General features: G+C 46.4%; 2 protein-coding genes and 1 non-coding gene across 3 annotated transcripts in view; 2 read left to right on the top strand and 1 right to left on the bottom strand.

Moving 5' to 3' along the window:
• Window positions 1-17,555, top strand: part of LOC133342874 (short transient receptor potential channel 4-like) — a 79,911-nt gene extending 62,356 nt beyond the window's left edge. Inside the window, 8 exon segments of the mRNA XM_061552232.1 lie at window positions 3,555-3,877; window positions 5,371-5,566; window positions 5,970-6,047; window positions 9,839-10,051; window positions 12,832-12,873; window positions 13,661-13,750; window positions 14,933-15,706; window positions 15,708-17,555. Of these exon segments, the coding sequence (XP_061408216.1) occupies window positions 3,555-3,877; window positions 5,371-5,566; window positions 5,970-6,047; window positions 9,839-10,051; window positions 12,832-12,873; window positions 13,661-13,750; window positions 14,933-15,706; window positions 15,708-15,962 (1,971 nt within the window). The 3' untranslated portion in view covers window positions 15,963-17,555.
• Window positions 5,965-6,040, bottom strand: TRNAA-UGC (transfer RNA alanine (anticodon UGC)). Its single transcript has one exon. It is a non-coding gene; the product is annotated as a tRNA-Ala (tRNA).
• Window positions 17,556-20,059: 2,504 nt separating the features above from the next.
• The window catches only part of LOC133343109 (transforming growth factor-beta-induced protein ig-h3-like), a 40,735-nt gene continuing 36,717 nt past the window's right edge, over window positions 20,060-24,077 (top strand). The window contains exons 1-3 of the mRNA XM_061552614.1: window positions 20,060-20,134; window positions 20,983-21,176; window positions 22,111-22,209. Coding sequence (XP_061408598.1) covers window positions 20,060-20,134; window positions 20,983-21,176; window positions 22,111-22,209 — 368 coding nt within the window. The remainder of the gene's footprint in view (window positions 20,135-20,982; window positions 21,177-22,110; window positions 22,210-24,077) is intronic.

Below are 24,077 nucleotides of genomic sequence, written 5' to 3'. Positions count from 1 at the left end.
CACTGCATCAGGGCCAGGGGCGTAACGGTCTATTTTAACGGGGGTATGGATGATACGACTGTGGGCACCCACTCCTTTCTCCCGACTCCCTTTTACTTAAATAGCTACGGAATGTTTTTAACCCATTTCCAATAATGTGTAGGCTATAACCATATATTGTTTTATTTGCACCGTGCATTAGGTTTAGAGGAAGACAGTCTCACAGTGACAGTATTAATAAAACGTTTACAGGTACAATGCTCGCAATTGCGTTATCAAGCGTCTTGCTTTCATGCGCATGTCAGTTGGGAAAAAAGCGTGGTGTTCAGTAACAAACACCAGCAGTAGCGCTGCTATATTTTCGCAATGCATTTTTCGGAAACATAATTTATTTCATCTGTCACAATGTTTTTTGCCATTTATGGTTAATTGTTGGAATTTTTTTGTTTTATTCCCTTTCATTACATTTTTTTACTTGTCTAATCTGTTGATTCTGGGCCCCCCCCCTTCTTGTGGCCGACTGAGCCCCCTATGCCCCTTTGTGTCGCATAACGCTGCCACATACCCCCCCCCCCACTCCGGCCTGCCTCCGATAGTCGCACCCCTGCATCAGACGACTGAGCTGGCATCACCGACATCTTGAGTTTGAATGTAGACAACCACCCGTGGATTAAACTGGATTCTCGCATACAGCGGAGTTGATTCGCTTGCTTAGTTTGTTTGACCCAGGAAAGCCTTATACCGTATATCGAGAACTCCAGAGCTTGGGCAATGGAAGTCAATGGCTCACCAGCTTATCTGTGAATCCTCAGCGATTGCAAGGTATTTTTTTTAAGCTCAGAATTCTGTCATGTTCCAGAAGCTGGGTGGTGCACTGCCTATTTGCAAGAGGTTCAAAACTGAAATATGTCTCATGAAATGACACCAACAGCACAAATGGCATATAATTAGGAAAAATTATAACGCAACATTTTGAGTTGTTTAAAAGACCAGAATCTTCACGTCTGCTTCCCAACATGCACGCCCGATCTTGCATTCCACTTTTAGCAAGAAATGCACGCGCTGATCTGGCACTTGCACATGAGCAGTCACATTGCAAAGCAAATTGGGGGTGTGGCGATTGCTACTTTTCAATAGCGCGTCGTCTGTCTCCCTGGTCATAGCCATGGCACAATTTGCCAAATCAAAATAATTCGACAATTTGGGGTGAACTTTCATTTCTACACCGATGACACAACAGAATATTTCAGTGAAGTCCGATTGGGTCTCTGACTCGGCAGTGCTGTCAGCTTGTCTCCCAGATATGAAATATTGGAAGCGACAAATTCTTTCTGAGGTTAAACTGAGGAGAGAAAAAAAAACATGGGCAATTATATTTGACTCCAACAATCAACTTCGCAAGGTGTAACGTGAGGATGTTGTTACCTTTAACAACGGGGCACCAACGAAAGCCACCCACTGGCTCAATCTCACGACGAATTGCTGTTTCCGTTAGTTTTCGCAAGATTTCATGGAAAAAGCCACAGACGTGGCACCAGACTTCCGAGTGGTTTGCGCAGAGTGATCTACTCAATTACCAGTTTCTTACAAAAAATGCTTCCCCGTTCGAAAGAGTGGCCAATAATGGTCATTGAAGTCTGGCCGCACGGCGATTTAATTTGCGTCGTCCGGTTGGCCGCACTTTGGGGCGCGGTTTGTGCAGGAATTGGTGCGTGTCTCTCTGCGCCGGATATAAATGGGCCTAAAGGCAACCCTATCTACAACAATGGGCATACTCCATCGAGGAGAAAAGGCAGCATTTGAAATCGCAGGATGAATTGTCCGTGTGTCTATCATATCTTCAAAATATATTATTCATTCATTCAAAAGCTATGAAAGGGTTGTGTGTAGTCTTCTACATGACAGTGCTGTTTTTCAAGGCTTATTCTTTAGCGTGCTTGCCTTCCGAGATAGGAAGTCACATGTTTAATTAATTTAAACCCCATCAATGGAACTGCCAAGCTGAAAAGGACTGTATTTTTCAGGATAAAAAAAACCTGTCACCACGGGGTGCACATATGACGGATCTCATAGCCTTGTTAATGGTGTTTCCTGTAAACAATTTGCTGCATTGTCGTGTGACAGTTTAATCAAGGGAGTCCTTTTAAGCTCATACCATTCACCATTAAAACACTACCTTCTTACAGAATGGGGAGGGGGGGGGCGAGGGGAGCGCTGGTGCAGTGGAGGTAATGCCACTACACTGCGAACCCAGGTGACCTGAGTTTGAGTCTCACCCATGGCAAAAAATCAGCGACGAGACATCGGAATCGAAGGCGCCTTCGCCAATCCGCACTCGGCAGCACGGTGATGCACGGCCAAACAACCGACCCCCCCAATGGCCGATATACTGCGGGGGTGCCTTAATGTTGCAATGGATTGGCAAAGGGTTGTAAATTGTTCATTATTCTTCTTGGTTCTTTCAGTAAAGTCACATAGAAGGGAAGTAATAAAATAATCAAAATAAAACATTATAAAAGAATTATTTTATTATGTTTTATTTTAAAATAATTGTTTTATTGTGTTTTATTATGTTTTAATTTAAAATATTTATTTTATTATGTTTTATTTTTATTATTTTATTACTTCCCTTCTACGTGACTTTACCGCAAGAACCAAGAAGATGAATCCCTGCAGTCACGAAAGCTTTAAATCGAAATTGTTCATTATTCATAATAAAGTTTTTTGGGTTAGATCCCGTCATTTATAAATGTGTCGTAACCCTCCACCACCCGACACGGCCAAACAGTAAAAAAAGTGTCACGTTGACAAAAGACAAATAGTTCACTACTTTAGCCCACCTGTGTGTTACTGTTTGGCCGTGTCGGGTGGTGGAGGGTTACGACACATTTATAAATAACGCGATTTAACCCAAAAACCTTTATTATGAATAATATTGGTAGCGAAACCCTACGTGTTAAATTGTTCATTATTATTTCTACAGCTGTATAATATCTAGTAGACCATTGCCTGCAACATCAGATAACGTTTCAAGATATTCTATATGTGTAAGCCTATCAAACATACTGTACGTATTTCGGTTATAAGGCAGCGGTCGCGATAAACATGGCGAGTATTTTTTATTGTCTTATGCACCACGATCAATGCTGTACCGTAATGTGTTCACGTGCGTTTTCATTCCAGGTAAAAAACATTTGCAAAGCATTCTTGACGCTTTGCAACTCAGCTTGAAAGCATTTACGCGTTAGCCCCGTCCGTCAATTGCTCGTCAGAGCCGTCATCCAAGCCCCGTTATCTCATCGCCACCGACAGACCTGCCGTTAGTCGTGCACCTAATGTCAACGATGCCGTCGTTGCCGCTAATTAAAGCCCTCTGCGGGCAAAACGCGCGTTGGAAAGTGTTGCACAAACCCACGAGTTTTTCTTCCTTCACAGAATCCAAAACTGGAGGTCACACGGACCACCAGTGCGGAGGTACGGCGCTGACAAATATCTCACCCTGCCAATCCTTCCTCCATCTCCACCCTCTCTCCTTTTTGCCACCACCGCCGTCACCGCCACCCCTACCCTCACAGTACAGCGGCTCGAAGGCGCGCGAGCAGTGGGAGATGTGGCACCCGACGCTCGTGGCCGAGGCCCTCTTCGCCATCGCCAACATCTTCAGCTCGTTGCGTCTCATCTCGCTCTTCACGGCCAACTCGCACCTGGGGCCCCTGCAGATCTCGCTGGGCCGCATGCTGCTAGACATCCTCAAGTTCCTCTTCATCTACTGCCTCGTGCTGCTCGCCTTCGCCAACGGCCTCAACCAGCTGTACTTCTACTACGAGACGTCCGCCGGGCAGGGGAATGACACCTGCAAGGGCATCCGCTGCGAGAAGCAAAACAACGCCTTCTCAACGTGGGCATGAGCGTCTGGACGGGCGTGCGGGCGTGCGGGCGTGCACGCATGTTACCAAATCACAAACCATTCCGAGGCTGTGACGTCGTTCGCAGGAGTATGCCGATGCGTGTCGGTACAGCAGCCCGAATCTAAAAAGGCTATAAAATAACTGCCACTGTGCAGCTGCGGTTACTGATGCAGTAAATTTAGCTGTGACGGTCCCACCTGATGACGGAGACTTGTGTTGCCTCCGAAACGTCGTGATTTATTATTTTATTTCTATTATTATGAATATTATTTTTATTTTTTACCTACGTGACTTTACCGAAAAAAACTAAGAGTATGGTTACCAAGGTCCCCTCATGCAAAAGAGATAATGAATTTCACTTGGTGAAATAAATGACATTGAATTTGAATTACACTGCATGGATTTAATTTCAGGCTTACTGGCTCGTGCACATTAAGGGTTTGACGATCATCGATTTTGGACGGTTTGGGCATCCGTTGTGGTTCTCCATCTCCCCTAACACCCCCTCGTGGCACCTGAAGATGAACCGCTATACCCATCCATGCACACGAAATTGTCTCCTCCCAGCCTCTCTCGCTCCTCACTTTACTCTCACACGTAACTCCCATACTCTTTCTTTTTTAAACAACAACAACAATAATAACATTGCCCTTCACCCAGAGATGTCTCCACCGAATCTCAAGAATGTTCCCTGCTCCCCCTTCTTGCAGTGACAACTCATTATTAGGGGAGCTGGGACCCCACGAATGAAACATTTCAAAGAGAAACCTTAATAACTCTTTGCTGATCATTAGAAAGATCACAAGTTGCTAACACCCTCATTACAAAACCGTGCAACGAATATGATTTCCCTGAAATTTTCCAATTGTGCAATTGCCTTAAGGATCGATTTTAATCAATAAATCCATGCATCATTGCATAATTAGGAAATGGCACGTAGCAATGCAACCTCCTACTGGCAGAGAGGACCCATTATCAGGCCGATGCTGCGAACTCCTGGTGCCGCACAGGGACAGCTGCCACTGGGGGGACCCATAGGCTAAGCTGCTAAAGGGTTGAGATGATATGTAAGGCGCTTTGAGATGCTGGGCATTTAAGTGCACCTCTAAATGCATACAGTACCCTCGGCCGGGCGGTGGTGGCTATGCACGTGGCTTGTAACCCAGCACTGTGGAGGCAGCGAGGGGTTGGCAGATCGCACAAATGTTTGTGAAACTCCCTTCCCGTGAGTGTCGAGGTGGTGACATATTCTGACTTGCCAGGACAGTGAGTCACCATCTGTTTCCATCTGTGCGCGTGGGGTTCCCACCGGGTGCTCCGACTACCTCCCACTTGTATAAATCGACACAAATTGGCTGAACAAAAATCTTTAAGTAAAATCCCAATGCAGGACCCTCCTGATGACTCAGTGTGACTTTCCTGGATAAATATACAAATTATCACGTACCCACTCTCGCTCTTCATTTCCCCCGTGACGTGCCAGGCTGTTCGAGACGCTGCAGTCGCTCTTCTGGTCGATCTTCGGGCTCATCAACCTCTACGTGACCAACGTGCGCGCGCCCCACGAGTTCACCGAGTTCGTGGGCGCCACCATGTTCGGCACATACAACATCATCTCGCTCGTGGTGCTGCTCAACATGCTCATCGCGATGATGAACAACTCCTACCAGCTCATCGCGGTCAGTGCTCGCACCCACACACAGACCCACCTGGCCAGGTCAAAGCAACGCAAAGCCAGCCATTGTCCCTGCTCTTGTGAGAGTGGAGGCCGTGGTGGTGAGCGCATGTCTAATAGTGGTCTTGAGCAGGGCCTAAAGATGTAAGAGCTTATGGAGCACCAATGAAATTGCTTGCTCACGCCACTGCTGACGGAAGGGCCTCCACTAAAGGGGAGTTCTAGAGAGCCCCTCGAGATGGGCATTTTGGCCTACTCTTCCAAACGCCCTGGAAGAGGTGGTATTACCCGCGCTTTGGCCCACCTCACGTGACCTGCTGACCGACTAACTGTGGTCAACCCATTTCTACTTTCTAGGGGGGACGGAGGCGGGGGGGATTTAAGAAATGTTCCCATTGTTTCAACAGCCGCGCCGGAAGATCGAACCGGCGACCTCTGGATTGCAAGTCCAGTGTGCTAACCATTACACCACGGCAGCATCCCGTGTAAGCAGGGCCTACTTTTAAGGATATGTAAACACTGACCCTTGGGCTCTGTCATGTATTTATGTAAGCGGACGCTCATCGTGTATAAGTTTCACGTGTACTTTGGCTGCGCACTACCCGGCAGGCTTGCCTCTGTCTTATACTTCATCTGATAAGCCTCAATTTGAAATGTTCCGGTGAATTGCAACCGTGTTTGAACAGTGCGGAGTGACACCAAAATTAACCGTCTAACGAATTACCTGCTAAATGCAATCCGCAAAGTTGCGCACGATCGTAGCATTACAATAAAATACATTTCTGACAACGCCTGACGACAGACAACACTTGCAGACTCATCACAAGGATCAATGAGAACAAATTGAGACTAATGGTTTTGTCCACACGGGGTCACATTCACAATGGATCCTACGTGCCCCTCGGGTATCCGTGTTGATCGTTGAGTAAGAATTCCTAATTTCCCAGGTGTTCTTTAACATCATGTAGCATCTCTAATGAGGCATTAATAGATAGCGTGTTAATTTATCGTTAAAAGCACGAGTTGGTACACCCACGAGTAAGTCGATCTATCTGAAAACTTTCAGTGAAACCACCTGTGTGATCCCATCTATTTGACAAAATGCATGCCCTCAACCCATGAGTCCAGTCCACATACCCTTCCTACCACCACCGCCTTCTTTTCAATTCTAGACTGCACCCCGCCCCCCCCCCCCCCCATGCACTACACACACTATACAAGTGTGCAGAATAAATATTTGGGAGAGAAAAATATATATAGCCAAATGGAAAAAACCCAATTCACTTCGTTGGAAAATGGTACAAGTGGCAATATTCATAGACAAGTTGTAATGCTTTCCAAAACACCGTGGGTCACCACGGTGGTGAGATGTTAACTACCTCGCCTGGTGAGTTTCATTCTGACCCTGATGCCTGTATATTTGGAGTTTACATTTTCTCCCCGTGGTCGCGTGGATTTTTCACCGGGTCCTCCGGTTTTCCCCTCCACATTTATAAACACGTGTTTATAAAGTATTCGGCGGCTATAAATTTCCACACAAGCCACTTCGTTATCATTCGTGGCTTCTGAAAAAGAGCTCAATAGCTGAGTGTACTTACCTGGTAAAGTAAAATTGTTTAGATTTCAGTTGAGAAAAGTGGGGTGTTCATACATTTTAAAAAAGCAAAGCAAGCCAGCGTTTATGTTCCGTCTTATCGTGCATCGTACTGCAAGCTCAATGCTCGGCGAGTTTTATTATTTATTTCTGGTTTTTGTTTTGCATTGCCAGCGACGCGCTCCATTTCACAAAATTCACGGGGAAATGTCCAAAGTCAGCGCTCCTCGTTTCGTTCAGTCCAGCGTTTCTGGGTGGCCCCGATTGAGTCAACGCCGTGCCGCCAACATGGCCAGTCCAGCCGCAGCATCAGCAGCAGCTTTGAAAACACTGCGTTGCCAATGTGCCACCTAGTGGAAAGACCGCCTGTTTATTTTGAGTAGGTTGCACGGCTGCAATAGCAGTATCGCTACTGCCTTGCTTGCTTGCTGCTGCTGGCTCACCGCAGCAGCACAAAGGAGCATTATAGATGCATCGTCAACTCCGGCGCTAAAGGAAATTACACGGAATGGTACAAACATCTGCGCCGAGTTTTGCTGACGCAGAAACGTTCGTGCCAGGTCAGGGGGGAAAAAAACTGAACGCTGTGTGAGGGGAGCAATGATTCAACACCCCCACCCCCCCTCTCTAAACCAGGTGATTTGATAAATTGCCAAAATTAGGGGTCACGATTCATTTCTAGAGTCATTCTAGATTTGAAGCGTTCGTGACTGCAAGGATTCATACTCTTAGGTTTTTTCGGTAAAGTCATGTAGGTAAAAATTTTAAATTAATAAAGTTAATCAAAGTAAAATTAAACAAATTAAAAAATTCACGACGTTTCGGAAGCAACACAAGCCTCCGTCTTCAGGTGGAACCGTCACAGCCACGACAGCTGTATCAAGTAAATGAGAGATCACAAGAAATACTATCCCGTATATATAATGGTTCCTGGCCCTTCCCCCCTCAACCATTATATATACGGGGTAGTATTTCTTGTGATCTCTCATTTACTTGATACAGCTGTCGTGGCTGTGACGGTTCCACCTGAAGACGGAGGCTTGTGTTGCTTCCGAAACGTCGTGAATTTTTTAATTTGTTTCTAGAGTCATATTTACTTCAGCGTAGCGACCTCTAGTGGCTGCAGGAGTCGTGTAACTTTGTACGGTTTTGTGAGCAGGAGAATGCATTTTAGTTATGCGATCGTTGCATGCCAACCCATCACACGTGCATCTGCCTCTGATCCAAATCACGTGGAATCAGGACCTCGAAAGCTAAGCAGGTTTGAACCTGCATAGTGCTTGGATGGGTGACCACTAAAGAGCAATGGAAGGTGTGGGCAGGGGAGGGGCAGCAGCGCAGCCAAAGGGGCCGTCCATAAATGACGTCACGCACCTATGGGGGGGGGGTGTCAGACATTTGTGACGATGTGTGACGAAGGGGGGGGGGGTTGAGAAATGTAACGTCACATCAAAATGCACAAATTTAAATAAATATAGACAACACGTTCTACTTAATGAAATACTTCAAACACAAATAAAGTGATACCTAAAAATTCGCAATCTCCTGCACAGCAAAGTTTGGTCTTCGTTAGGATTGCTGCACCGTCACAGCTATGATGGATGTGCAGTATAAGAGTTTCTCTTCAATAACCTGGATAAAGCCCACTACTGCTGTGCACTATTCCTCGATTTGTCAAAAGCCTTTGACACTTTTGACCATGATATTCTACTCACATTCTTAGGTTTTTTCATCTTACTTGATACAGCTGTCGTGGCTGTGACGGTACCACCTGAAGACGGAAGCTTGTGTTGCCTCCGAAACGTCGTGATTTTTATTTTATTTTACTTTTTAATGTTTTTTACCTACGTGACTTTACCGATAAAACCTAAGAATATGAATCATTGCAGTCACGAAAGCTTCAAATCTAGAATTCTACTCACAGACCGGTCAACTTATATTCTTAAGTATTCTGATTCTAAACATTCTGACTTCAATCTTAGTTCCACCACGTCTTCCTCCATGCGCCCTTTCTGATGCTTCGATAGCTTGGCTCTTGCAGCGCTGGGACAAAGTGACGAGTCACGCTGGATCTTTCGATTTAAAGCTTTCGTGACTGCAGGGATTCATCTTCTTGGTTCTGTCGGTAAAGTCACGTAGAAGGGAAATAATAAAATAATAAAAATAAAACATAATAAAATTATTCTCACGAAGTTTCGGCCACAACGCAAGCAGCCGTCCTCAGGTGAAAAACAGGTCTGTCGGGAAGACAGCGTCTGAATGAAACACCCCACGCTTGGAGCGTCTATTTAAGCTGGGTTGGAGAGGGAAGAGCGCCTTGACAAAATAATTTGCATATCAATAGGAATTTAGCATATTTATGGGAAATGCAGATATGGGATTAGTACTACTTGTAAAATGCGTAGGAGGCTCCAAGCCTGGGGTGTGTCTTTCAGACTCTGTCTTCCCGACAGACCTGTTTTTCACCTGAGGACGGCTGCTTGCGTTGTGACCAAAACGTCGTGAGAATGATTTTATTATGTTCATTTTTATTATTTTATTATTTCTCTTCTACGTGACTTTACCGAAAGAACCAAGAACAAGCTGGATCTTTCTTTGAACGGCCCAGCGTGCATCGGGCTCACTTTCAACGGCCCTGCGTCGAGCCCCCCGTGCCCTGTAACACGCCCGCGTCCTTCGCAGGACCACGCCGACATCGAGTGGAAGTTTGCGCGGACCAAGCTGTGGATGAGCTACTTCGAGGAGGGTGCCACACTGCCGCCCCCCTTCAACATCGTGCCGAGCCCCAAGTCCGCGTGGTACCTGTGCCGCTACGTGCGCGCTTGCATCTGCCCGTGCGGCCCCGGCACGGCAGGCGAGCCCATCAGGAAGCATCGCAAGTTCGGCGCCATCGGGGTAAACGTTCAATTGCACTGCTAAAAAAAATACCAGGAATTCTGAACAGGGACAGATGCCACTCTGGGAGGGCCCCCTTTGGCTAGACGACAGCAGGGCAGTGGAATGGTTGAGATGAGATGGAAGGTATCTTATGTGCCCAATAAATACACATCTATATCCGTAATGCAAATTTATTGGCCTATTTCAAATAGAAATTAAATGAAGATGCCACCAAAAAAAATCAAAGCACGCTATAATCTAAATTTAGACCGCGTATCCAAAGCTATCTGATATGAGCTTAAATCGTCATCGGTGAGATTTTTTTTTACTTAAAAGTCATACCGCGTTCTACCAATATAACAACTTTGTGATTGTAATACAGTTGAATACGTCTACACCACTGTGGCTGCTGCTGTGGTGTAATGGTGAGCACGCTGGGCTTGCAGTTCAGAGGTCACTGGTTCAATCTCCCGGAGTGGCAGTTGAAACAGGGCAGGTTTTTGTTAAATCCACCACCACCTCTGTTCGCCCAGTAAGGCGTCACAGTGGCGAGATGTTAACTACCTCGCCTGGTATACAGGCGTGGTCATGTGGATTTTCTCTCGGTCCTCCGTGTATTTGGCTGCTATAAATTTACACGATGATAAGCCACTTTGTTGCGCTATGATTTGTGCCCAGGTCGCTTCTGAAAAAGAGCTATGTATCGATTTAAAGCTTTCGTGACTGCAGGGATTCATCTTCTTGGTTCTTTCGGTAAAGTCACGTAGAAGGGAAGTAATAAAATAATAAAAAATAAAACATAATAAAATAATTCTCACGACGTTTCTTCATTCTTCATTCTTCACCTGAGGACGGCTGCTTGCGTTGTGGCCGAAACGTCGTGAGAATTATTTTATTATGTTTTATTTTTATTATTTTATTATTTCCCTTCTACGTGACTTTACCGAAAGAACCAAGAAGAAGAGCTATGTAGCTCAGTGGTAAAAAAAAAACGAATTATAATTTAGTTTAGTGTAACTGGGTTACACCACAGTGAATCGATCGGGAGGTTGCATACGGTGGGTAAAGTGTAAAATGTGGGTAATCTCACCTCTCCGAGCATGAGAGAGTAGGCCAAAATTGCCTCGTGGAAGTCCAGCAACCAGAAGTGGTTCAAACAGGAAATTGCACTGCTGCGCTTTTGCCTCTTACCACTGCATGCCTAGTGCATTGTGGAAGCTGGTCATGTTCAATCACTCGAGCCCAGCTCACACCAGGAAGTTTAAAAAGCAATGAAGGGGTGGCGCTCGGTCCAGGAACCGATTCGATAAGTTCAGAGGTGAATCGGCAGTTTTCTATTTATAGCAGCGGAGTTAAACTGCTGCACTGCGACGGATCGATATTTGGTAACGAAATAAATTGGAATCCGTTCGTTTTTTTTACTGCATTTTCCTCCAATGGACAGCTTTGTCGATAGTTTAGAGGCAGACTGAAAAACCATTTACTGCAGCCATCATTTAATACCAGAGCACCGCAACATGAGGAGTGTATAATATGCTCACGTTTTTGGCAGTGGACCTTTATTCTCAAGGTTTGAAATCTCTGAATTGTTTAGTTCTTGGAGAGCGTAGTTATGGACAAAGTCGAAGATGCAGCCCTGCAACTGTTTGCTCATGCAACTGCTGGCGGAAGGGCCTCCACCAAAGGGAGCTCGAGATAGTACATCTTCAAACATGTGGGAGTACCCACACTTTACCTCTCAAATATACACCTCATTCAAGACCCAAAGCATCGCACCTCCTGGCTCTGACATTCCTGCTCGAAGACACCGGTGGAACCATCAGAACAACAACAACAAGCCGATGCGCACATCTCCTTCCATATGTGGAAAATTAAATGCACAAACCACAGTGGCACAATTAGGGCCGTGCAACCCAAACTGTGGACCGTCGAGTCAAACAACTGTAGTCTGCACTCCCTGAACGAAGGAGGATGAATAACAACACCACACTGTCTCTCTCTCCTAAAGCCTTCTGGTTGTGGCAAGCAGACATCGGCATTAAAATTTAGCTCCAGAACGTACGACTGTCATCATCGCAAGAATAGAATACAACGTCACCGCATGCGACCTGCCGATGAAATAACTGTGTTTTCTTGGTTCTTTCGGTAAAGTCACGTAGAATGGAAATAATAAAATAATAAAAATTAAACATAATAAATTAATTCTCACGACGTTTCGGCCACAACGCAATCAGCCGTCCTCAGGTGGAGAACAGGTCTGTCGAGAAGACAGAGTCTGAAAGAAATAACTGTGGTTCAACCCAGTTATTCCGCTCGATGGTGGAGGCGGCGGGGGTGGGATTTAAGAAAGTTTCACCACTGTTTCAAACACCATGCCAGGAGATCGAGCCGGTGACCTCTGGATTGCAAGTCCGGTGTGCGAACCACTACACCACTGTGGCAGCGTGCCCGTATTTCTAGAAGCTGGGTTAACGACTGTGGGTGGTGAGGTTTATTCTTGTCATAAGTGGTGGAAATCGCACCTCCGACTGGCACCGTTGGCTACGTGCGGCGCCAAGGAAATTCAACATGCATACGTCCTGGAAAATAAATACGAAAACTCCGACACACGTAAACAAATATTGTACGATCCATAATACAGGTTTTTGTTTTGGAAAGCTAAAGTGTTAAACCAAATATTGTACGCACACATTTCTGCGCCATTTCCGTTCAGCCAACCACAAAACTTTTACGTGAAATGTACCATAAACCAATTTTGGTGCACTGCATTTAACATTGTTTTTCTTTTATCTGTTCAGAAGAAGACTTCAGACAACTTAAGAAGAACTCATGAATATCAGGTAACAATGGGTTTCTGATATTTAACGCTCAGCCGCTCACCGCTGATGTATTACTCACGACTGATAATATAATACAGTGGTACTTCGGTATGCGTCATTAATTTGTTCCAGAAGGTAGGACTTATACCGAAAATGACGTATACCAAACTAATTTTTTCCCACATAAGAAATAAAGGGAAAGAAAATAATCCGTTCCAGAGGAAAATAAATGATATTTTATATGGCATATTATACATTAATGGGGTTGTATAAAATAATTTAGACACTAATTACTAAAATGCATACAGAAGCCACACGTCGTATCCCAAGCAAGACGTAGTATCCCAAGACGTTTTTTTCTCGAAAAAACACGACGTATACCAAATTAGACTTATTCCAAATCGGTCGTATACCGAGGTTCCACTGTAATACATCATTATTCCCCATGCCAATTTGCTTCCTGCATTAGACGTTATATGTTTTGCGCTGATGTTATTTCTTTCACTAGTTTTATAAACGCCTATTACGGAGCTCCACTGCATCGTCACACTGATGAACTGTCGTTTCTCATGCGATCACGAGCATCGAGAAGTGGTGATTTACGTGGTCATAAGTCACGAGCATTCTGTGTTGGGAACCAGTCTCGTGACAAAGCCCCAGGTAGCCATTGGGGACACTGTCGATGAGGTATTGGGCCACATTAAGACATTAACGGAGGAAGGACAAGAAATTACTCATCGTTTGTCCGCCCACCATAACTTAAAAATACATTTTTACGATTTCACCGCCCCCCCCCCCTGTGTTTCAGGAGGTCATCAAGAATCTCGTTAAGCGCTACGTGGCAGCGATGGTCAGGAACGAGAGGTCTGGGGAGAGCCTGGTTGAGGATAGCTTCAAGGTAAGGCTTCGGCCCTGCTGCAGCTCATCAGCAGATGCTAGCTGCTGGCGTCTTCTCAGTGGTACATGCTCAATAAGGTATTCATTTTGGAGAGGTTTGTGTATGATCGTCCTGATACTCATGATCAGGGCACTCAACCCAATGAGTGCACAAAATAACAATTACAGTAAAACCTTGGATTGCGAGCATAATTCGTTCCGGAAACGTGTTTGTAATCCAAAGCACTCGTATATCAGTTGTGATCACGTGACGCTCGGCAGACAAAGCGTATACACGTACTACTCGTATTGCTCGTTTATCAAATTTATATTTATTTTAAAAAAATGCTCGTCTTGCAAAACACTCGCATACCAAGTAACTCGCAATCCAAGGTTTTACTGTACGTTTTTTCAGTTTAACACGTAGGCTATCAATATAATCTATAATACAGGGTTTTTTTTGGGTTAGATCGCGTAAACATATACATGTGTCATTAAATACGTTGGATTACCGTTGGTATGGCTATTTTAGTACACACAATCGACACGAAGTACGAGGACAATGGGCTTGCATAATGCGCATGCATAATGTACGTTGATTACCATATAAACAACCCAAATGGCAATGGATACTCAGTCATTTATATGGATTCATTACTTCCCCCCCCCCCCCCACACAAGTGTTGTCATCACATCTACCCCTCTATGTCAGGAACAAAACAGGAGGACTTTACAAATCTGGCTGTCGCCTGATGAAGCTAGTTGTAATTACTGGCGAAACGCCGTACTCAGATTGTAAATATTGTGGCTTGGCTCTACAACACACCGGTGTGCTGTACTAGCAACAAATTGGCATGTTCTGTTTACGTGACAAACCTTACTAGTTGGCTGTGTCGGGTGGTGGCGGGTTTGACGACACAAAAAAACCTGTATTACATTTTTTCACTGAACTTGGATATATTCCAAGCTCTCAGAAGTAATATATAGAGTATATTACTTTTTCATGCGACAAAAGTTTTCCCATATACCGGGTGTGTGATAAACTCTATCTCCTAATCTGTGGATTAAAGGAAATTAGAAGTAATCTCAGAAGTAGATCTATGACATCTGCTTCTGCACTGCGAGATATCTCAAAAGGATTCTCAACGAATCCAGTAGCCCAGTTGGATGTGGTGGCCAAGGGTCGAATCTCTGTTGTCCCCAGGAGCTAAAGCAGGACATCTCGAGCTTCCGCTACGAGGTCATGAGCATGCTCGACGCGGCTTCCCAGCGGCGAGGCTCGTCCGTTGACACCTCGCAGATTTCCACGACGCCCGACAAGAGCAGCCCCGAGACGGACACGTGCTTCCCACGCCGCGGGGCGGGGGGCGGCGCCCACGCCAGCCTGGCGGACGACTCGGACCTCGGAGGCGGCGCTGCGGGCCACGCGCCCCAGCGAGACGGAGGCCACCCGCCCCACGGCTGCCCGTTCGACGTCACTCCGCGCCCCCCGCAGACAGACGATGCCGGCGGCGGCGAGCGGTGCGAACCGGCCGAGGCGCGCACCGCGTGCCGGCCCGAATTCTTGATCCCCACGCAGGCGGAGACCTGGGACGCGCTCTCCTTCGGCCACGGGAGCAACGGCGTGCTCATATCGGACGGGTTCGGCGGCTTCGGCGGGACGTGCGTGAACGGGGTCGGCGGGCGGCTCAACAGGCACCTGCCGCGGCCCGGCGGCCGCTTCCTCGGCAAGCTGGAGCTGCTGCCGCGGCGCAACGTGCGGCGCATCCGCTCGCTGTCCGAGAGCGTGGCGCGGCGGCGAGGAGGGAGCGGCCTCCGGCAGGCGGGCGTGCAGGCCGCAGCGGCACCGCCGCCTCGGCGCAAGCGGCGGTTCCGCTTCGGCTTCTACTCGCCGTCGCACCTCGCGGGCGCGGATGTTCCCGGGTGCTCGTCGTCGCGCGGCGCCGCCGCCGCCAATCCCTGCTCCGTCACCTCGGCCGGCCGGCCTCCCGTGTCGTGCGACGGCCGCGGACTGCGCGGCGGCTTCCTCCAGCGCGTCGATGGTGGCGGACGAGAGGGGAGACGAGGCGTCGCAGGGATCGTTGGAGAGGCTCGCCTGCGTCTTCAGCCCCGAGTCGTCGCGGTTCGACTTTGCCAACGTGGTGTTTGAGCACGGAGAGGAGGAGGAGGACGCGGTGTTTGGGGATGGACCGTGGCACGGCATGTCGGGGCCCTACGTGACAACTCGACTCTGATCTCAATGGCTCGTTCGTAGTTTGTTTTTTTTGTTCTTTTTTTTTGTTTATTTCGAGCCGCTTGTATTTGCCATTTTATTGAAGATTGAAAAATATATATATTGACATCAATAGCAACATCAACAAAAGAGGTACTCTGTGAACTTTACAGCTCTGGAGATGGAAGATAAAAAAAAACCGATTAAGTTTTTTTCCGAGGAAACTGCTTCTTCTGAACTGGGACTGCGGCAGAAGTTGTGGATTTTCTTGCTCTGATAAAAATGTTATGTTGTTCAGGCTCCTGAGAAGATAATAGTAAAGAAACTTTTTAAAAATAAAGATGCTGAAGGCTGGAAGTACTTTTGGAATACTGATAAACTGCACACGTTTTATGTGGACTGCTGCGTCACATGGCATCTAAGAGATCAATTTATTCACACATGTCGATGCTTACAACTTTACAAGACTCCAAAACTCGTAGGAGTTAAAGTAAAATAATCCCATTTCTGCTCGTTCTGTTTGATTCAAAGACAAATTTCAAATCTACTTCAGGAGCCAACGTTTTGGTGGAAGCTGCAAGCGAAGCTAGTTTGATTTTGGATCAAAGTGAGACCTTGAGCATATGTCGTGTGTTGCTGCAAGCTGCCGTTGGTTTCCAGCTTCAAGGCTGCATTCTGCAACGGAATTGGAAGCCATTCCTTCCAGGATCACAATCTCTTGACTTTGAGGATGCATTTGTAGGGAGGACTGCAGCCTCGTGATTGGCTGCTCACGGTCACATGATCACTTTTCTGACAAGACTGCACCAAGATGGCCGTCTGTTCGTGGCCCCCAAATGGAAAATAATAAATTTAGTTTTTTTTTCTTCAACTTTTACCAATGATCATATTTGTAAGTCATATTCCAATACTGTACTAGTATAGTTTAAGTTTTTTTTATATTTTGCCTGTTAAAGCTTGTGTTTTAAATGTTTTTACTATAACGGCTCCCAGTAAACATGGAACCTTGGACCAATGTTGATTGAACATTGGTCCAACGGTCCTAATCACATTCTAACGTTGCCCCAACGTTGCTTTGTTTACTCTGTAGTTGATTAACCCCTCTCCCCCTGCCGTGTGCCCTTGTACATCGTCATGGCAACAGATGGAGGCCACTATGCCTCGCACCAATTAGCAAGGCCTGTGAATTTTCATCGCGCTGTCCGGTTTGCTGCAAAAAAAAAACAGAAACACGCATCCTGCCACAAATGTATTACGGTGTTCGGAGACCTTGAGGCCAAAGTTACACACTCTACGCGTGACTTTAAGAGCACCGCGCAGCATATAATCCTTCTGCTAATCTGCCAAACGGATTGGCAATATGCGCATATGAGAAGCACTGAGCCATGCGGCCTGCACGCACTTTTAGCAAGAGGATGTTGTGTAGACGTACCTGCTGTATTTGGAATAGACTGCATAGGTATGTGTAGAGCGCCACTATGCATTGTATACAAAGCATACACTGGATTCTATATCTTTGCCAATGTACTGTTGAAACGAGGAAAATCAACAAAACGCTGTGTTACGTAATTAATGCAGTAGCCGACGACACTACAAACTGTTATATTGCAGTGTAATAAACATACGGATGTAATCGTTAATTGATGAGTGCGTATTTACGGTTTGTGTGCGGGCGTGATTGCAATACAATGGAGACGTAGATTTGCAAACTAATATTAATAAGAATGTCATACATTTGATATTCGCGCCCATTCGTATAGCGCAAGGCGCTGTGCTTCACAGACGCAGTCATCAGTAGCATCTCAGTTGGGAGGCAAATGTTGCCGTGTGTGATCCCAATCGAGTCATTCGCAGGTAACTTCTCAATCATTGGACCACGACGGCAGGTCACAATGGCCTGCTCCTGTCAATCACGTTGTGGGATATTTAATGTGGGCTGTGAAGCAGACGCTGTGTTTACGGCAAGTGCACGCACAGCGATAACCAAGGCGGCCGCTGGATTCGAACCGCGAACTTCTGGCAACTAAGTGGCAATTGCCCCACGCCACTTGCCACTTAGTTGCCAATGAGATAGGAGAGGCTGGTGCTGGCGAGTCCATGGAGCGTTGGAGTCCAATCTTGGTTTGAAGCTTTCGTGACTGCAGGAATCCATACTCTTTGGTTATTTCGTTGGAGTCCAGTCTACATTCATCGTGGTGCCACGGCAGCGAGATGTTAACGGCCTTGCCTGGTATGCAGGAGGTCGTAGGTTCGAGCCCCGACCCTGTTGCCTGAGTATTTGGAGTTTGAATGTTTTCTCTCTCTCTCTCTCTCCCCGTGGTCACGTGGATTTTTCTCTTGTCCTCCGGTTGTTCCCTCCACATCTAGAATCAACATCACGCGTTTAGAGTATTTGGCTGCTGCAAACTTCAACATGATAAGCCACTTCGTTGAGTTATCATTTGTGGCTAGGTCGCATCTGAAAAACAGCTATATAGCTCAGGGGGCCTTACCTGGTCAAATTAAATTATTTTATTTTATTTATTTAGTCCGCGGATCAGAATATGAACTTTCGACTGGGCAATTGGCTGCACAATTCTCACCTCTGCGATATTTGACCGCCCTGGTGGAAAATTTCCATTTGAGCTGTTTAATCCACTGGCAAGCATCACGAGGAATAATGGCGAGGGTTAAACTGTGGTTACTGTGCAAAGGAACAAAGCGCCTGTATCCGCCTGCCCGCCGTACCTTTCTTCATTATTGACAACTTGCAGCTCAGCACACGGCAGATGCCTGCGCAGCGCGACTCACGACCTCCTCTTGATACCAAGATCCAGGATGGTCATCGTGTCTATGCGCCGCTTCTCGGTGGCAGCCCCAACTGTCTGGAACGATATCCCTCTGCACATTCGCAGCATCACCTCAATCGCCTCCTTCAAGAGACACTTAAAAACTCACCTCTACAATCATGCTTTTGAGCGACTCTGAGCTTGGCTCCGCGCCTCTGAGTTGCGGCCACTACGTCTGCAAATTTGCGCGCGTTACAAATTGAACTATTATTACTGCCGAGACCATAAATTGGAAGCCGTTGGCAAACGAGTAAATCGTGAATTGCTTCATATTGAAATCTGTTCTTAGATGGGCCAGGATGTGTGTAATGGACAAAAATTAAGCATTGATAGTTATGAACATGTTTATTAGCCATTAGTTCATTATTTATAGTTTTCAAGATTTTATTGCCCGAGGAATTACGATTTCGCCGTTAGGGTGCGCTCATAATTTTCCCACCAGCTTGGAACAAAACGTTCTAAATGAAGATACGAGATCCGAAGTTGTTTTTTGTCTTGTTAAAATATATATTTAAGCAAAAAGGGCACTTCACGCTCAAACAAACATAATTTATGCATGCCTCCTTTGCGAGAGTGCGATGCAAGCCAGATTTTGTTCGACTCTTGTTTTTGAACCGTTCGCGTTAGAGCCGAAGAAATCTGCCAACCACTGAGCATTTTATCCACCAGAGGTCACTTGAGTTACATCTCCATGTAAGATCTGTCTGTTTTTTTTAAACGGCACAAAGAGTTGTTGCGTCCGGACACTAAGGCCCCGCGCAACGTACTGGCGATGTGTGGGGAACCCCTATCATTGTGGATACTATTATCCGCGGGTTAACGCAAGTGTACTCCACTTATCCGTAAGAGAAAATGTGTGGATGTACCACAGGTAACTGGACAAATAGGACTGCTGGTAAGAGATTTCGTTGCACCCAATTGGCTGCTCCAGTGGAAGCAGACCAGCAGAGTTCTGTATTTAAAATGTAGTTTGGCTTGTTTCTGACAAATACAGTCATTATTAAGTGAAATTTTTAGTTACATTTATATTTGTGGTTTTTGAATGTGCAAAAATCAGCGCGAAATTAATTCACACCAGGCACTAAATTGAAGTATCCTGGATAGATATTCCACACTTACATTCTACATGCCCCAACACCGTGCAGAATTCAAATTTGTCTTTGAAGATTTTGGAAGATGGAAATGTGGACCTTGACGGGTGAGAGGATCAGAATCTTGGAAAACTCTCCATGAGCTGACATCCACAAATTCCCTTCGACAATCTTGACAACCCGAGCTGTATTCCCCAGTCATGGCGAACATCAGTGGCTTCGTGACATCTGAGCTACTAATGCTCCACAGCAGCCATCATTCAGCCTTGACAACGGCGAGCCAAAGTACCAGGGGGGGAGCATTGTCAAAGTTCCTATGCTCACAACCCGGTGACCTCGGCTAACATCGGTGGCGAGTGATACGTGGAGTGGCCTTGCTCTATGTAATCTTTCAAACAGTGGGATTTGGGCCGTGACAACAGCATACGACGTCAACTTAATGTCCATAGTTAAATTTCGATTTAAAGCTTTCGTGACTGTAGGGATTCATCTTCTTGGTTCTTTCGGTAAAGTCACGTAGAATGGAAATAATAAAATAATTCTCACGACGTTTCGGCCACAACGCAAGCAGCCGTCCTCAGGTGGAGAGCAGGTCTGTCGAGAAGACAGCGTCTGAAATAGTTAGGTTAGCGGTGAGAGTGTCAACTCTTAGGATATCCAGCCACCGATGCATATTACACGGTACAGGCAGGGTGGAGCAGTGGCACAGTGGTTAGCGCGCTGCGCTACGAGTCTGACGACCCAACTCCTTCAGACGCGTAACATACAAATTCGAGCGATATTTGAAACAATCCTGAGTGGTCTCCTCTTCGCAAACCTGCACTGACCGGCGTGTTGAAGTACGGTCAAACAGCTCTCCCCACCGCCACCACCTACCCCCCTCCCTCCCCCCCCACAAAAGACACGGCGTGGGGATGCTTTCATCCAGCAGTGGATTGACAAAAGGAGCTTAAAAACGATTGCGTGACACGCAAAATTACCCCTCCTTGCCACTGGAGGGCATTTGCCTCCGTGCAAAACCCCCCGTGGCCGCACTTTGAAAAACACTTTTTTTGGGGGGAGTGGGGGGGGAGAGCCAGTGGCACTCAAATAACGTGGCCGCGATTTCTCCGCCTACCCGGAGCCGGCTCCTGAGCCCCTATATAACGACGGTGGAGCGACGGAGGCCACCTCATTCGTGTCGCTGCTCGGCTCTCTGGGAACCTGCACCATGCTCGCCTCGTGTCTCCTCGTTGCGCTGGCGTTCTCGCTGGTGGCGGACGCGTCGCACTTCGACCGCACCGTGTCCCACAGTCGCATCCGCGGCCGGACACAAGGGTAACAATGCCCCATCTTTCTTGTTCTGTCTCTCTCTTTCTCTCGTCCGAGATCTTGCCGCTTGTCGACGTTTTTGCGAGCGACGGACACATTTTGGGGCGGTCGGAGCAAAAAGCGATGGCTTTTTGCAAAGGGCTGCGTTGAATTTATTGCGCGATTAATTTGTTGGCAATGTCTTCTCGATTACCTTTGTTTCGTGACATTTTTAAATGTCTTTTTCTTCTTGCGTGTACTCGTCTCTACGTTTGCTCATCCATGATATAAGGTGCGTTTTACATTTATATAGAGAGAGTATTTCAGCAACTTGTACGTTAAGGCATTATTTTATAAATGACAACATTTCTGAAAGTACTTCCATTTAAGCAAATTTAATTCACAATGTTGGTCAGAACTGTTCTGTGTACAATTCCGTATCTAATATGCCAAAGTAAAAATGTATATATACGCACCGCAAAAACTCACGGAATTAAAAATGTATTCAAAGTTTGTGTAACGACAGCATGTAGAGAAAAAAAAGTTCAGCCTTTTCATGGCTTAAAAAAAATGTTAGACCTAATTTCCTTTCTAGAGGGTATATGCACCACAGAGCTGAACACGTTAATTACATTTATTACGATTAACTGTTCACGTTAGACACCGCGAGCAATGTGTTCACGCTGTGCGAGGCGTACGCGTATGTCCGTGGGTAAGCGACGATAATCTGAATTGGTCCTGGGCTTCCCCTGGGTTGACTCAGCCTCAAATGAGTACTTGGTAGCGGTGTGTAAACATCGCCACAGGGAGAACAAGGGCAACGGGGCGTGGTGCAACCCTCTCGCGTGCTGTGCCGGCCGTCATAGTTGCCACTTGCTAACAGCACTTGCCCCAACAGTCCGTTAAGGCTGTCTGGGGGATCTTTGGCTCCGCATTAACCGAGCTGATGATCTCACCACAGGGCCAACGTGTGCGCCGTGCAGAAGGTGGTGGACACAGATAAGAAATACTACTCCAACTGCAAGCAGTGGTACCAGAAGCAGATCTGCGGCAAGAAAACGTGAGTGTGGAGCGAGCGTTCGTTTCAGCGACAGCTCGCATTGAATGAGCCAGACGTGTTGGGTGCAATCCAGCAATCTGGTTACGAATATTGTGCCTCTGCAGGACTTGAGAATTTCTCTCGAGGTAATCCAGAAGACAAGCTTGGGCTTGAGCCTGGTTTGGTACTGGAGCGCGAAGCAACCGGAGGCTTGCCAGGTGTTGTAGGTGTGGCACCGTGAGGTGGTTGGGTGTTCTCCAGATTATGTGGCTTCCTCCCACATGAAGCCAAACACTTACCGGTGGCATTGGCCAAACAATATCCACGTTGGACTCAGTGAGGCTTCATGAATAAATATGATACATTTTATTATTTGCATCGGTGGAGAATGCAAGACTTAAAAAATGGCGTTCAGATAAATTGAGTCAAATTAGTTTAAAGACTCAGTAAGGCTTTCTGTGTAACTAATGTAACTTAGTTAATGCTGTACTGTGTGTGTGTCAGATTCATTCCAGTATTTAATGATATTCACTTGTGTCAAAACAACATGTAAATGACGGTATGGTAAATATGTGATTATGCACTGTTTGCTATGCAGTTTAATAGTGTACAAAAACAAACAACAATTTATAGCCCTTTGTAAATGCACTATTCTCCCACCAAAGTCAGGGAAACTAAAAGACCATACTTCACTACTCTGGTCAGTGTACGATGGATTAAGGCAGTGTTCGGGACCGTTTCAGATATCATTGCCACTGATGGGAATCAAACTCAGGTCGCTGGGTTCATAGTGAAGTGCTTGCACCACTGTGTCAGAACGGAGTATTTCCACACTAAAACATAGAATACTACTCATCCCCGTAATATACGATCGTTTCAAAGGTCTCATCTGAACGCAATCAAATAATGCGGCACGCAACGGATAATTTGAAGCCCTTTTGCGCGATAACAACATTAAACGGTGCACGTGGAGTGCACAGTGCACTATCTCACGCCGTCACGTACGTGCGCTCGTACGTTAGCACCACTTTTATTGCGCAGCGCGTAAATATAGACGTGCGGATGGATGAGTTGGTTGAACGCATGCCTCGCAAGCAAGGAGGTCGTGGGTTCAAATCCCACAACGTAGTCGTACACCCGGGGGTCGGATACCAAGAACGTTTCTTTGCCAAAATTACGCCACATTCGTCACATCGATCGTGTGACGGCATTTGTAAAAATAACCAGGTAAACACGTAGCCCCCCCCCCCCCCCCCCCCGTTAGAGTGTTGAACGAATCGGTTTAATAAATTGAACACGTGTGTAGAGTTAACGGTATTTGTTGACCTCTGCAGTCTTTTGGACTATTTTTAAAAAAGCGGAACGCTGCAAAACCCTATTTTTGACTCGGTTACCCCCCACTCCCCTTCCACGATCTGTCCTGCACTTTGTAGGGCATAGTGAAGACCCTTCCATAAAACCAGGCATGGAGTTCACTGGACTAGTATAGGAGGCAACACAATTCCTGCTCAGTCCATTCCAGTTATATTTGGTCCACACCTGCTATTTTCGTGGGTATGGCGCGAATATAATAATGACACATCAAGTGAGTCGCACCGTTGCACCGGGAAATGTCCATGCTTTCTGTGTGACGTGCATCACGTTCGCTTGACTTGATAGACGTGTAAAGTTGGACAGTGGTGGTGGTCATGGGAGACTGAAGTTTTGGAATCACAACTCTTTGAAACGCCCTCAACTTTAATGTAAAAGAACACTGTTGCATATCTGCTTCATTCCGCTTGAACGGTGTAGCCAGCTCCGGCTTCAGGGTTCACGTCAGCTCCGGTGACTCCCGCACATCTGCATTTACGATCGGTACAGGTGTGTGTGTGTACAGGTGTGTGTACAGG

This window comes from Lethenteron reissneri, chromosome 16 (genome assembly GCF_015708825.2).
Source record: "Lethenteron reissneri isolate LAM-NWPU_2019-01 chromosome 16, ASM1570882v1, whole genome shotgun sequence".
In the NCBI taxonomy this organism is placed as follows: Eukaryota; Metazoa; Chordata; class Hyperoartia; order Petromyzontiformes; family Petromyzontidae; genus Lethenteron; species Lethenteron reissneri.
Note: the sequence above shows the minus strand (reverse complement) of the source record. Positions and strands in the feature narration are given on the sequence as shown.